Source organism: Siniperca chuatsi, linkage group LG10 (genome assembly GCF_020085105.1).
Source record: "Siniperca chuatsi isolate FFG_IHB_CAS linkage group LG10, ASM2008510v1, whole genome shotgun sequence".
Classification (NCBI taxonomy): domain Eukaryota; kingdom Metazoa; phylum Chordata; class Actinopteri; order Centrarchiformes; family Sinipercidae; genus Siniperca; species Siniperca chuatsi.
Window position 1 is genome coordinate 27,736,681 of NC_058051.1, and position 11,367 is coordinate 27,748,047.

The 11,367-nt window shown below is 39.9% G+C and overlaps 1 protein-coding gene across 2 annotated transcripts; it reads right to left on the minus strand.

The window, feature by feature from the left end:
- Positions 1 to 424: 424 nt before the first annotated feature.
- tspan31 (tetraspanin 31) lies at positions 425 to 6,910 on the minus strand. Of its 2 annotated transcripts, none has more exons than XM_044210063.1 (6): positions 6,696 to 6,910; positions 4,003 to 4,170; positions 3,819 to 3,899; positions 3,526 to 3,666; positions 3,019 to 3,129; positions 425 to 2,253 (listed from the first exon to the last, which is right to left on the minus strand). In XM_044210063.1, exons 1-6 carry the CDS (start codon positions 6,756 to 6,758, stop codon positions 2,179 to 2,181), a joined length of 639 nt encoding a protein of 212 aa, XP_044065998.1. In that variant the 5' UTR covers positions 6,759 to 6,910; the 3' UTR covers positions 425 to 2,178. The 2 variants fall into 2 exon arrangements, with proteins under 2 accessions (XP_044065998.1, XP_044065999.1); XM_044210064.1 differs by having other exon boundaries at positions 6,756 to 6,895.
- Between the last annotated feature and the right edge of the window lie 4,457 nt (positions 6,911 to 11,367).

Sequence of the window (11,367 nt, forward strand, 5' to 3'; positions counted from 1 at the left end):
ACCACCCCCACATTACTGGGCACATCCCTGCTGAAGGGATTAATGGCCTTCTGAAGGAATATCACTGAAAATCAAAAGCTACTGCTTGAGTAAATTTATTTTACAGCTGCCATATTAATGCTATCCACCTTCAACTTGGATGCAATCAATCTGTGTTACTGGAAAAAGCCACCACTGTCTACAAATTCCTTGCTTGTCTTGAGGTATTTACCCATGTCAGAGCACGGCTGAAATAACAGTAAATGTGACTTAGAGCAATGGTGGGAAAAGAAATGGCAGCTGCATAGACTCTGTACTGCCATCATGTGGTGAAAGGTGTCATCACAACTAAACTCTGTCTTCCTCTATGACAACGTCATTACACCATTCAGGATGCATTTTTAAAAAGACACAGAGGTTTATACATAAACAATGACTCAAGGGAAACTGTTTCCAATTTGAGGTTTTATTATTTGGAAAATTAAGTCTCAAAAATTCAAGATACATTTGAATAACAAGTGCACACAAATTCAAAGTGAGGTGTAATATATGGCATAATAATGCTTAAGATCTGTCAAAATGTTTGTTTACACCAGCGATGGCTCCAAATCAGCAGCAGGAAATCCACATCAGCCAAGTTGACAGGTTCAAGTAAGACACGTAATTACAGTTTGTGTTAGTCCTTTAAGTTAAAAGCAATTCAAAAAAGAGAAAATACATCTTAAAAGAAAGAACTAATGAGCAGTGATTTATCAACAGGAAATGTCTAACATCAAGCCAGGCATCAAACTTATATCATCAAATCTACAACATAACTTTAGCCTAATGTGCATCATCAAACTTAACTTAAATAGATCATGAAAATATTTAACAAGTTTTTACAAAGCATTTAACACTGATGGGTGAAAAGAGCTGATGGCAACAGAGAACAAAATGATTCCACAAAAGAATAATTCTTTCAAAATGTAAAGAAAAAAAGAAGAAAAAAGAATTGCAACCAAGAGCACGTTTTCACAATTAATACTCTAAAAACAAAATTGGTTTGCGATAAGTAGTTTTGGCCAAATTTACCCAATTATTTCAAATCAAGTAGCACTTATTGATTTTTTTTTTTTTTCCAGTTACACAGGAGGTAAGGATACGTACCTGAATCCACTTCTCTACTACCAGAATCTATACTAAGCAACATCACTGTGCGACACAAAGGAACATATTAAATACAGGAAGGGTGGATTATTGTGGCCTTCAAAGACCTCAAATATGCAGGCAAACCTCTCAACTAGAGGGGCAACTACTTGGCAAACCCATCGAGAATGATTTCTAAAAGATTATGTACAACATCAAGGCTGCAGTCCATTGGCATCCTAATATCTCCGACTGTTTAAAAGTTAGTTGGCTCAGTTACAGTTCATAAATATTTGAAGCCGACCGACTAGCAACTACATTACCTAAAATCTATTCTAATTTCCTAATCCTGTTCAATCCTGGCAATTGTGGCATCGACGCGTCATTTACATACAATTCAAAAACTACTTTACAACACATGTCCAGTATTTGCCTTCTTTTCCCCTCAGCTGACTTTGAGAGCAAACTCATCACACTGGACATGTTTGGGTATACAGTTTTACACATCACCGATAGCACTGACCAGAGGAATATATTTGTCGTTAAGTGATGGCACTACATTAGAGACAAGAGGACAATGTCAAGGTGCATACAAGTTATTTGTTGGACACTGCACAGTCATTTGGTTGATGTGTGGAATGAAATCAACAAAGAGGCTGTTTGTCTGTGCAGGCGTAGGACACATGCAGAGATGTCTCATCACTTGTTACATAGTTGGAAACTAGCAGGCCGCAATCAGGAAATCTGTTACTCAAATCAAGGCTGGTTCGCGATACCAACAAGTCACACTTCTTGGTATTACAAGTTATCCTTTCACACATAAGTATCCAGGTCTTCCAGCTTGAGCTCTGGCAAAATTTCTGGACAGGTGACAGGTTGTTGTTGCTTCTCAGACTCAGGTGAAGGTGTGTGTTTTGTTTTTCAGTGTTTGTCAGGTGCTGCGTGCGCTCGTCCATTCTGTGTTGTTGCGGTTGGTGTGGCTCTGTATTATATGCCTCTAGATGTGCATGATTCTATGTGTACCAGTGTGTCTCAAACTGCGTCTACGGCGCTGCACTGCGTACGTGGGACAGACTATAGGAACGCACTTGGGTTTGCTCGTGGATCCTTCTGGTTCCTGTAGCGCACAGCAAGCCACACTCCCAGGATCTGTTAAAGACATAAAAAAGAAAAAAACAAGATGTAGCCTGGTCACACCAGAAAATGGCAAAGCAAAAATCAGCTGGAAGTCAACGCTATATATGGGGTGGTAGAAGCTTGGTGACGTGGTGACGACTCACAGGGATAGTTGGTAAACTACTGTAGCTGCTGAGCTAATCGCTAACGCGCTACCCAGTCAGGGCTAGTCAGACACAATAGCTTCTTCCTATTTTCTCTGTACTGTGCCGTTTACTCCCCCCTGGCATTTTGCTCTCAGGATTGTATATCATTTAATTCAGAACCACTAAACTCTGTCTCATAACTGTCTGCAAACTATTCCTCTTTTGCAGAGCAGTTTATACCCCGACAGAATGGATGGTGCAACGCAGTTATTAAGCTACGATAGCTTAGCGTTTGCTACTGGTTAACAATTTGTGAATCAAAGTTCACCAAAGTTGAACTCGACCCAAAACAATGTGCGTGGATTTACTTCACCCCTGCGAGCAAGTCCTCTGATTGCGGCGATTCCATTAGAATGAATCGATTTCACCCCAAATTTTGCCATTTTAAATGCTGGTGTGATCGGGCCTTCAGTAGGAACAAGGAATCTAATGGAAGTGCACACATCCATTTGGCTAAATACAGCAATTATTCCAGTTAGCGTGCAATGTTAAACTCACTTCTGTGTCTTTCTCTTGTCCTTCAAGACTTATTAGACTGATGATTAAATGAGTGGATGGTTCACAGATGTATGTTTTGGGACCGGACACTCACCTCTGTGAAGCTGAAGAAGAGTCCGACGCCCCCGAGGATCTTCAGAGCCTCTGTTGCATGATTCAGCATCATAACCCCGCAGGTGAAACAGGCACCGCTGTGTCTGCATAACTGGAGTGAAAGACACAAAAAAGGCCTTTAGTCTATAGCAGTATGAGCCAATGGTTTGTCAGCTAAGCCAGGATTAGCTACCAAAATCTATTTTGAGAACTACAGAAAGTGGCCTACTTTCAACATACTCTGGTTAAGGGTAATGCTTATGTGACTTTTATTCAGTGGTACATATTGTGTAACTAGAAATACACTGAGATTTGCTGTATATAACATTTTATTTAAAGACGACCATATATAATCTGAATGAAAGAAACAAAATAGTTTCATTAGGAAGCAACTTGAGTCTGCGCCTGTGCTGTTCAAGCATGTTTCCTATTAAGAAATACAGTGTTTTTCTTTCCTGATGGATGTAACGATGAAAAATGTGATTTCTAAAATTTGAATAAGACTTACAGCCGGGCAGTTTTGCAAGTCTTCACGAAACTGTGCTTGGCTGGCAGTGACGTTGAGCAGCCCACAGCAGTTCAGCTGGCTCTCCAGGTCTGTCTTGGTCTTGTTGTCCAACATACCCCAAGCAGAGTTCAGAAGTGCCTCCTGGAAAAGCAAATAAGACAAATAAAATTAAGGAAATTGCTTCACAAATTTTAATACAATTTATTCATGCAGACATAAATATGTTTTGCCAACTGTTTAAATGAACAAGGGTGCAGCATAAGAGACAAACAGTTAAAACAGAGTTTGCTCACCTGCTGCTCGCTGTTCATTGCCAAGCAGGAACAGGAGACTCCAAATTGGAACAGGAAGACGATAAAAAGAATGACCATGTACTGGGAGCAAGAGGTCAAAGAAACAACAGTGCAAAAACATGCAATTGTAATCACACTTCACTGCAACTGACCCAACTTCAATGCCAACGAGGGGAAAGGATACAAAGAAAAGCATGACTTGGTGGTGGTGCATTGCTCCGATGAGACCTACGATGGCTATGAGCAGCAGGAAGACGCCCACCGCGATGACCCCTCCGATGATGTGGATGCTCGACACCAAGCCGAACCCCTTCCCCCATGCTGCTACTCCAATCAGAAGCAGCCCGACCAGCTGAATGGAGTAGAGGGAAGGAAGTTAACCAGAGTCAGCTGAGGCAGTGTGCGTCTGATGGAAGTGAGCTAACCACATGGTCACGGTACAGAGTTTTGACCACAAACACCAGTTATCCTATAAACACTAGTCAGGTCTGGGGGCTCTATGATGATTTAAGTTCAAGTATTTGCCAAATAAATAATGCTGGTGAAGCACAGCAACGGTCACAGAGAATAAAAACAGGCTGACTAAAAGTTTGGGTTTCTTCACGTGGCCCTGGGTCAGAAGACTGCTGAACTCTAGACGTTTTTTTTGCTGTTTTTGATCATCTGAAACAGATTAAAAACAGAGTTCGTTGTTGTGTTTTGTCACATTTTTTGTTTCTTGTAATGTAAACACTAACTGCTAATATGAATTACAAAATTAATAAGTATCCAAAACTATTTCATAAATCGGATCAAGCAGGTAACTCCCTCTGCTGTTTGTCTGCGTGGCCGACACAGGTTTTCGACTGTTTTCTGTAATATCAATCGCTTAAAATAATGAGCTTTACCTTTCCCTTTGATAGACAAAACACTACAGAATTCATATTTGTGTTGTCCTGTCTGACAAATAGTCCTTTCATCTTTTCACAAAGGGACTATTTGTCCTTTTTGCCTTTATATGTCTTCTTCCACTGCTGTCGCTGACCTGATTCTACACAGCAACTATAGCGTCAGACTCATGACAGTTACAGTGACTCAGCTGTCAACATGATTGGCGGCATGTGTACATGTTCCAAAGTTTTCTGACTGGGTGGGTCGCGTCTCAAGTGTTTCAACAGCAGGCAAACTACGCATAGTGCATACCTGGCAGACTTAGAAGAAAGAGTGAGTAAGACAAACACAATAAAGATGTTTTAGACTCAATACTTGTTTTCAAAAACTCCATGATACATTAGTTGTGTCTAAACAAAACTGTGGGTACATTTTCGTATCTAAAAATCATTAGGAATGCAAATACGACCACAAACACAGCCATTCCGTATTCACTTGAGTTATTAGCTCAGAAAATTGTATTAAAAATTGTATTACTTCTGCATGCTGTGCACTATTATGCTGCAATGCAGTATGACAATATTTACACTTTATCAAGATACTGCACTAACCAAAACGCTAGATGAAAGTGTCAGCTACTAACGCTTATTTTCTCAGTGAAGCTTTGCACTAATCCATATACTTCTATAAATGTCAGAAAAAGTGGAAAATGCCCACCACAGTTTTCCACAGCCCCAGATGACGTCTTCAATTGGATATTTTTTATCTGACCAAGAGTCCAAAACCCAAAGATATTCCGTTTAAAGTTAAAATAAAAGACAAATAAATGCAGCAAATTGTCACATTTGAAAAGGTGGAACTATCAAATGTTAGATTATGGTTTGAAGATCATCATCAAGAAGTAAAAAAAAAAAAAATCAAAATAGTTGTTAATCTTCTTTTCAGCTCTCCACAATATAAATACACATGACAAACAGACATGGCAGATAGGATAAGCATTAATGCACTGTTGCCCACCGACACGCATCAACAAACAATACTGAACACAAGGCAGAAGAGAGGCAAAAACAACTAATTGTTAACAGGGTAAACACATCAGTAAAACTAAGCAAGAATAAGAAACTAAAACCACAGAAACACTTGTACGATATGCAATTAATAGCTACAACCTTACTTAAAAGTGTTCAGTTTTTGTTGAGACAACTACTTGTTTTATGTTGACTTAGGTACCTTTTGAGGCTGTATTTAGTGGGTCATTATACAATGATATTACCATTGTAATATTCTCTCAACCTCATTCACATACTGTATATAGAGCAGCAAAGTTACAAGATAATGTAGGCTAATCCAATACAAACCACAACCTTAAAATTCACCATAAAGTCCAATCTCCTCTCAGGTAGTCCTCACAATATTTAGTTTTAAAAAGGTAATATTTACTATAGGCCTGTTGTACTACATTTCATTAGCACAGGGAGCAACCTTACAGGTGTTTCTAGATTCCTGATCTCAGTTTTTTAACCTGAAGCCAAAGTGTTGACCATTACAACTCGCATGGCTGCCACACAAACAGAAACAGAGACATCGGCTGATTAAATCTTGTTGTGACAACTCTGTGTGACTGATATGAGAGAGGATATCAATTTCACATGTTAGGTCAGCTGGCCTCGCAGCTAACGGTAACGTTAGCTTCCACACACATAATGGCGATAGCTATGGTCAGCTTAAAAAGCTAAGACTACTACTTTCTACATTTCTGTCTAGTTAGCTAACGTACACTACAGATGTCTAATCATTTTACGTATAATGAACAGAATCGAGTCCATACCAATAATCATCTGTGACATGTGAAGCAAAAGGGGCGAAATCAGTCATTTGTCTGCGCTGTATCTGAATTGGTAGCTAGCTCCGCTAACACTGCGCTACTTCATTGTGAAGCTAGTTAGCCTAAGCTAACGCAGCTAGCTAAAACTTAGCATGATGATTCATTTTGTAGCCTACACTCACCATGTAAACCACATTCAGGGAACAAAGCGCATTTTTGGAACAGGTGAATCCGCCACAGACCATATTCGAAAAACCTCTATCGGCTCGAGTCCGGCTAATGAACAAGACTTTATTCTTTTCTTTTGTTTTTTTTAAATCCCCCTGGCTCTCCGCACCTCTAATGTCTGGACACAAGTGTTTTTGCTCAGCGGAGAGGGCGTGTCCGATGACGTCAGCGCCGCATGTGACGTCAGGGTGACAACCAACGTCATCTTTCTTGGATGAAACAAATCGTAGCGCGCAGCAACCTGCTTCTGTAGTGATAATAATGCGTACACTGGTGTAGAGCCCATTAATATTAAACAGAGAATCTCCAATGAGGCGTGAGAAGGTCTCTGGAAATACTGCACAGCTTTTATCCTGCTGATTAACTTATTTGTCAAGGGTTAACAATCCCCTACACACACACACACACACACACACATAATCATTTATGTCAGTTTAAAAAGTTAGGTACCTGGTTAAAAAAAAAAATCTTAAAATTTCATCTACTCCTTCTCCCTCAGTGGAAAATCCAGACTTCAAGTTGCATATTGAACCGCGACTGGCTTTCAGACTAGTTATGATGTCACAAAATCCTGCTCTTATGCACACCTGTTAAACTCAGATTTAAGGTGAGCCCAGAACAACTTCCCCCCTGTCAGCGGATGAAACAGCTTTCTGGTATCAAACTCAGCACACACATCATTCTGCGCAGTGACGGTTAAACAACCAAGTGAAGTAAAGACGTATGGGGAGACTTTAAATTTTGACCCTCTTTGGCACAACACAGGTGAAACTATATATAGTATATATATATATATATATATATATATATATATATATATGTGTGTGTGTGTGTGTGTGTGTGTGTGTGTATATATATATATATATATATATATATATATATATATATATATATATATATATATATATATATATATATATATATAACTCACCTTTGGTCAAATCTTGCCTTTAATAATCTTTTCAACTTTTGTCTCGTCAGTCCAGAGTATTTTCCCAAAAGTCTTGGGGATCATCAAGACTTTTGGGGAAATACTCTGTGGACAAAAATTTAACTTTTTGGGAAGGTGTGTGTCCCATTACATCTGGCGTAAAAGTAACACAGCATTTCAGAAAAAGAACATCATACCAACAGTAAAATATGGTGGTGGTAGTGTGATGGTCTGGGGCTATTTTGCTGCTTCAGGACCTGGAAGACTTCCTGTGATAAATGGAACCATGAATTCTGCTGTCTACCAAAAACTCCTGAAGGAGAATGTCCGGCCATCTGTTCGTGACCTCAAGCTGAAGCGAACTTGGGTTCTGCAGCGGGACAATGATCCAAAACACACCAGCAAGTCCACCTCTGAATGGCTGAAGAAGAACTAAATGAAGACTTTGGAGTGGCCTAGTCAAAGTCCTGACCTGAATCCTATTGAGATGCTGTGGCATGACCTTAAAAAGGCAGTTCATGCTCAAAAACCCTCCAATGTGGCTGAATTACAACAATTCTTCAAAGATGAGTGGGCCAAGATTCCTCCACAGCGCTGTAAAAGACTCACTGCAAGTTATCGCAAACGCTTGATTGCAGTTGTTGCTGCTAAGGGTGGCCCAACCAGTTATTAGGTTTAGGGGGCAATCACTTTTTCACACGGGGCCATGTAGGTTTGGATTTTGTTTTCCCTTAACAATAACAACCTTCATTTCAAATCAGCATTTTGTGTTTACTTGTGTTATCTTTGACTAATATTTAAATTTGTTTGATGATCTGAAACATTTAAGTGTGACAAACATGCAAAAAAAATAAGAAATCAGGAAGGGGGCAAACACTTTTTCACACCACTGTACAATCCAGTAAATTTGCAAAACAGAAACCCAACTTTACCATCTTTGTACCTATAAACGTATACCCTGAATTTATCTATAATCTGATTTAATTTAATATTTATTTCTTTTCACTATTTTCTGTTTGTTCCTACCTTGAGCGTACACACAGCCACACCCTATGTTTTGAACGGTAAACCTGTGGTGAGTTTCATTTTGTAAGTAAAGATGTTTTAACAATAAACAGAAATAATAAAAGTAACATTTAAACATTGAAAATCACATAAAGGACTGGAACACAGGATTCCCAGTCTGTGTGAGCGCAGTGAAAATTATCACAGGACACTTGTTACACAGGCATTACACAACAGATCATCAGGGAAGCATATGTGACACAGCATGACAAAGGAAAGCAGAGAAATTTAATCATTGGGGTCAAATGCGCCCGAGTACGTCCACTAAAAGTGCTTGTTTCTGCTGCTGTCGGGGTGTCGGTGAACGTCTGTAGCACTATTGTAGAAAAGGTTTCAGTCGTAGTCATCTGGACACTGTTTCAAGAATCAAGACGTTTCGGCTCCCATCCAGAAGTCATTCTCAATTGTGAAAATGGTCTGAGAACTCGGAAATGTATGCTACTCTGTGTTACTTAAGCCCCGCCCTCAGGGAGGAATCTTCCTGAGTTTCTGCTGTTTACCCTGCCTAGTTTCACCTGAAACTGCCCTTCTTTTATTTCCATGATGGCCCAGTAATCAGTAATCAGGCCTATTGTTTTCTGGCTGCACCTCCCTCATCACTGTTAAGTACCTGATTAGCATATGATTGGCTTGACCATGGTGTTAATACACTGTGGTAAACGGTTTTATTAACACCATGGTCAAGCCAATCATAGAGCCGGAACGTCTTGATTCTGAAAACAGTGTCCAGATGACTACGACTGAAACCTTTTCTACGATGGAACACTCCTGGACGAATGAGGGACTACACCGTCTCGTCTGTAGCGCTAGTTTTTGTGTCTTTTCCGGCAGACTGAGCATGTTGATGAGAGAAATCACTCTGGCTGGTCTTCAGGTGTTTTTTTATGAGGAATGCAGGCTAAAGCCACCTGCTTGTATGGAGAGTTATTACCTGTGGCGCAGGCGCAGAACGCACGTGCTAGTTGGCCTCTCGTTGTAGTCGGTGCGGTGTGTTCTAGACACAGGCGACGTGAGGCGACGTGAGGCGACGTGAGGCGACGTGAGGCGACACCGTCGGCTCTTGTCGCCTCTAGTTCTTTGACGTCGGTTTGGTGTGTCAGGGCCTTAAGTGTCTGACAACATTATCAAAAGGATCCCTAGAGAGATAGACCTTTTTGTTATAGAGTAAGTTGCTCACTCACGTCTCCATCGTTGTCGTCCGGCAACCACTCACGTCTTGCGAGATTTCAGAGCTAGACTTCTCCTTGAGCGATCCTTTTCATGATGTTGTCAGACACTTAACAATCTGAGCCTGTCGGTGGCAAAAAAACAAGTACTTTTAGTGGACATACTTTTGACGGAGGTATTTGCTCCCAAGGATTACGTTGCAGCCATTGCAGCCCGTTTCGCAGCTGCCGAGGAGATCTACTGGACCAATTCCAAAACTTTTTGTACTATTAGTCTATTAGTCATTTAGACCCCAACATATGTAAAAATAGGGCCCAGGTTTAAAAATACCAGAATAACCCTTTAAGTACAAATTTGAGGTACTTGCACTTTACTTGAGCATTTCCATTTTATGCCACTTTATTATTATTATTTACTTTATATCAATTATTGTACTTTTTACTTCACTACATTTATTTGATAACTTTAGTTACTTTGCAAATTCAGATTAATAATACAACAACAAATTAATTATGATGTATTATCATAGGTTAAGATAAGTGATTGAGCCCAAGGGGGAAATTCACAAGCTACCCAGCAGTATATAAAGTTAGAGCTCCACCTTCACCAGCTGCAACATTAAAGTGATGTACACATTAATGCACCACTAATTATAATCCAGTAATATATATTATTCTCAAATAGGCCCTTCTGCATAATGAGTACTTTTACTTTTAGTACTTTAAATATATTTTGATGCTAATACTTGCTAGTATGCTAGTACTTTTGCTTTTGAGTATTTCTACACTGTGGTATTGCTACGTTTACTTAAAAGTCCAGTGTGTAACATTTAGGAGGAGCTATTGGCTGAATATTATTGGCAGAAATGGAAAGTATGTTTTCATTAGTGTATAATCTGGAAATACGAATCATTGTGTTTTAATTACTTTAGAATAAGCCGTTTTTATCAACAGAGGGAGCGGGTCGCCATGTTGCACCGCCATCTTTCTACAGTAGCCCAGAACGGACAATCCAAAACTTGGCTGTAGATTGGGCCGTTTGTGTTTTTTGCGAGTTTCACGGCCACCGTAGTTTCTCCTACACGCTGGGAAGGGGAGGGTGAGGCGAGCAGTATTAAAATGGTTGCAAACTACAATTTCACCACTAGATGCAACTAAATCCTACACACTGGACCTTTAAGTAAAATATCCGAGTACTTCTTCCACCACTGCACAGCGCTCTCTGAATGCCCCTGTTTTCATCTGTTGCATCTAATCTGTTTCTAAGTTGAACAGTTGTGAGATGTCACAGATTAGAGTAGCGGTTCTCAATCTTTTCAGCCTGTGGTCCGTTAAAATGAAGGAATCAGAATCAGAATCAGAAATACTTTATTGATCCCCGAAGGGAAACTCTTTGTTACAGCAGCTCGCCTTTACGTCAATGCACACAGGAGAAAGTACTAGCAAAAAATATAATACAATACA

Bases quoted from the DNA above. Each gene is read 5' to 3' on its own strand.
- tspan31 (XM_044210063.1), bottom strand. From the start codon at position 6,758: ATGGTCTGTGGCGGATTCACCTGTTCCAAAAATGCGCTTTGTTCCCTG. The intron at 3,900-4,002 runs GTATCCTTTCCC...TCTTGCTCCCAG, and splicing joins ACCAAGTCATGCTTTTCTTT to TACATGGTCATTCTTTTTAT. The intron at 3,667-3,818 runs GTGAGCAAACTC...TTGCTTTTCCAG, and splicing joins CAATGAACAGCGAGCAGCAG to GAGGCACTTCTGAACTCTGC.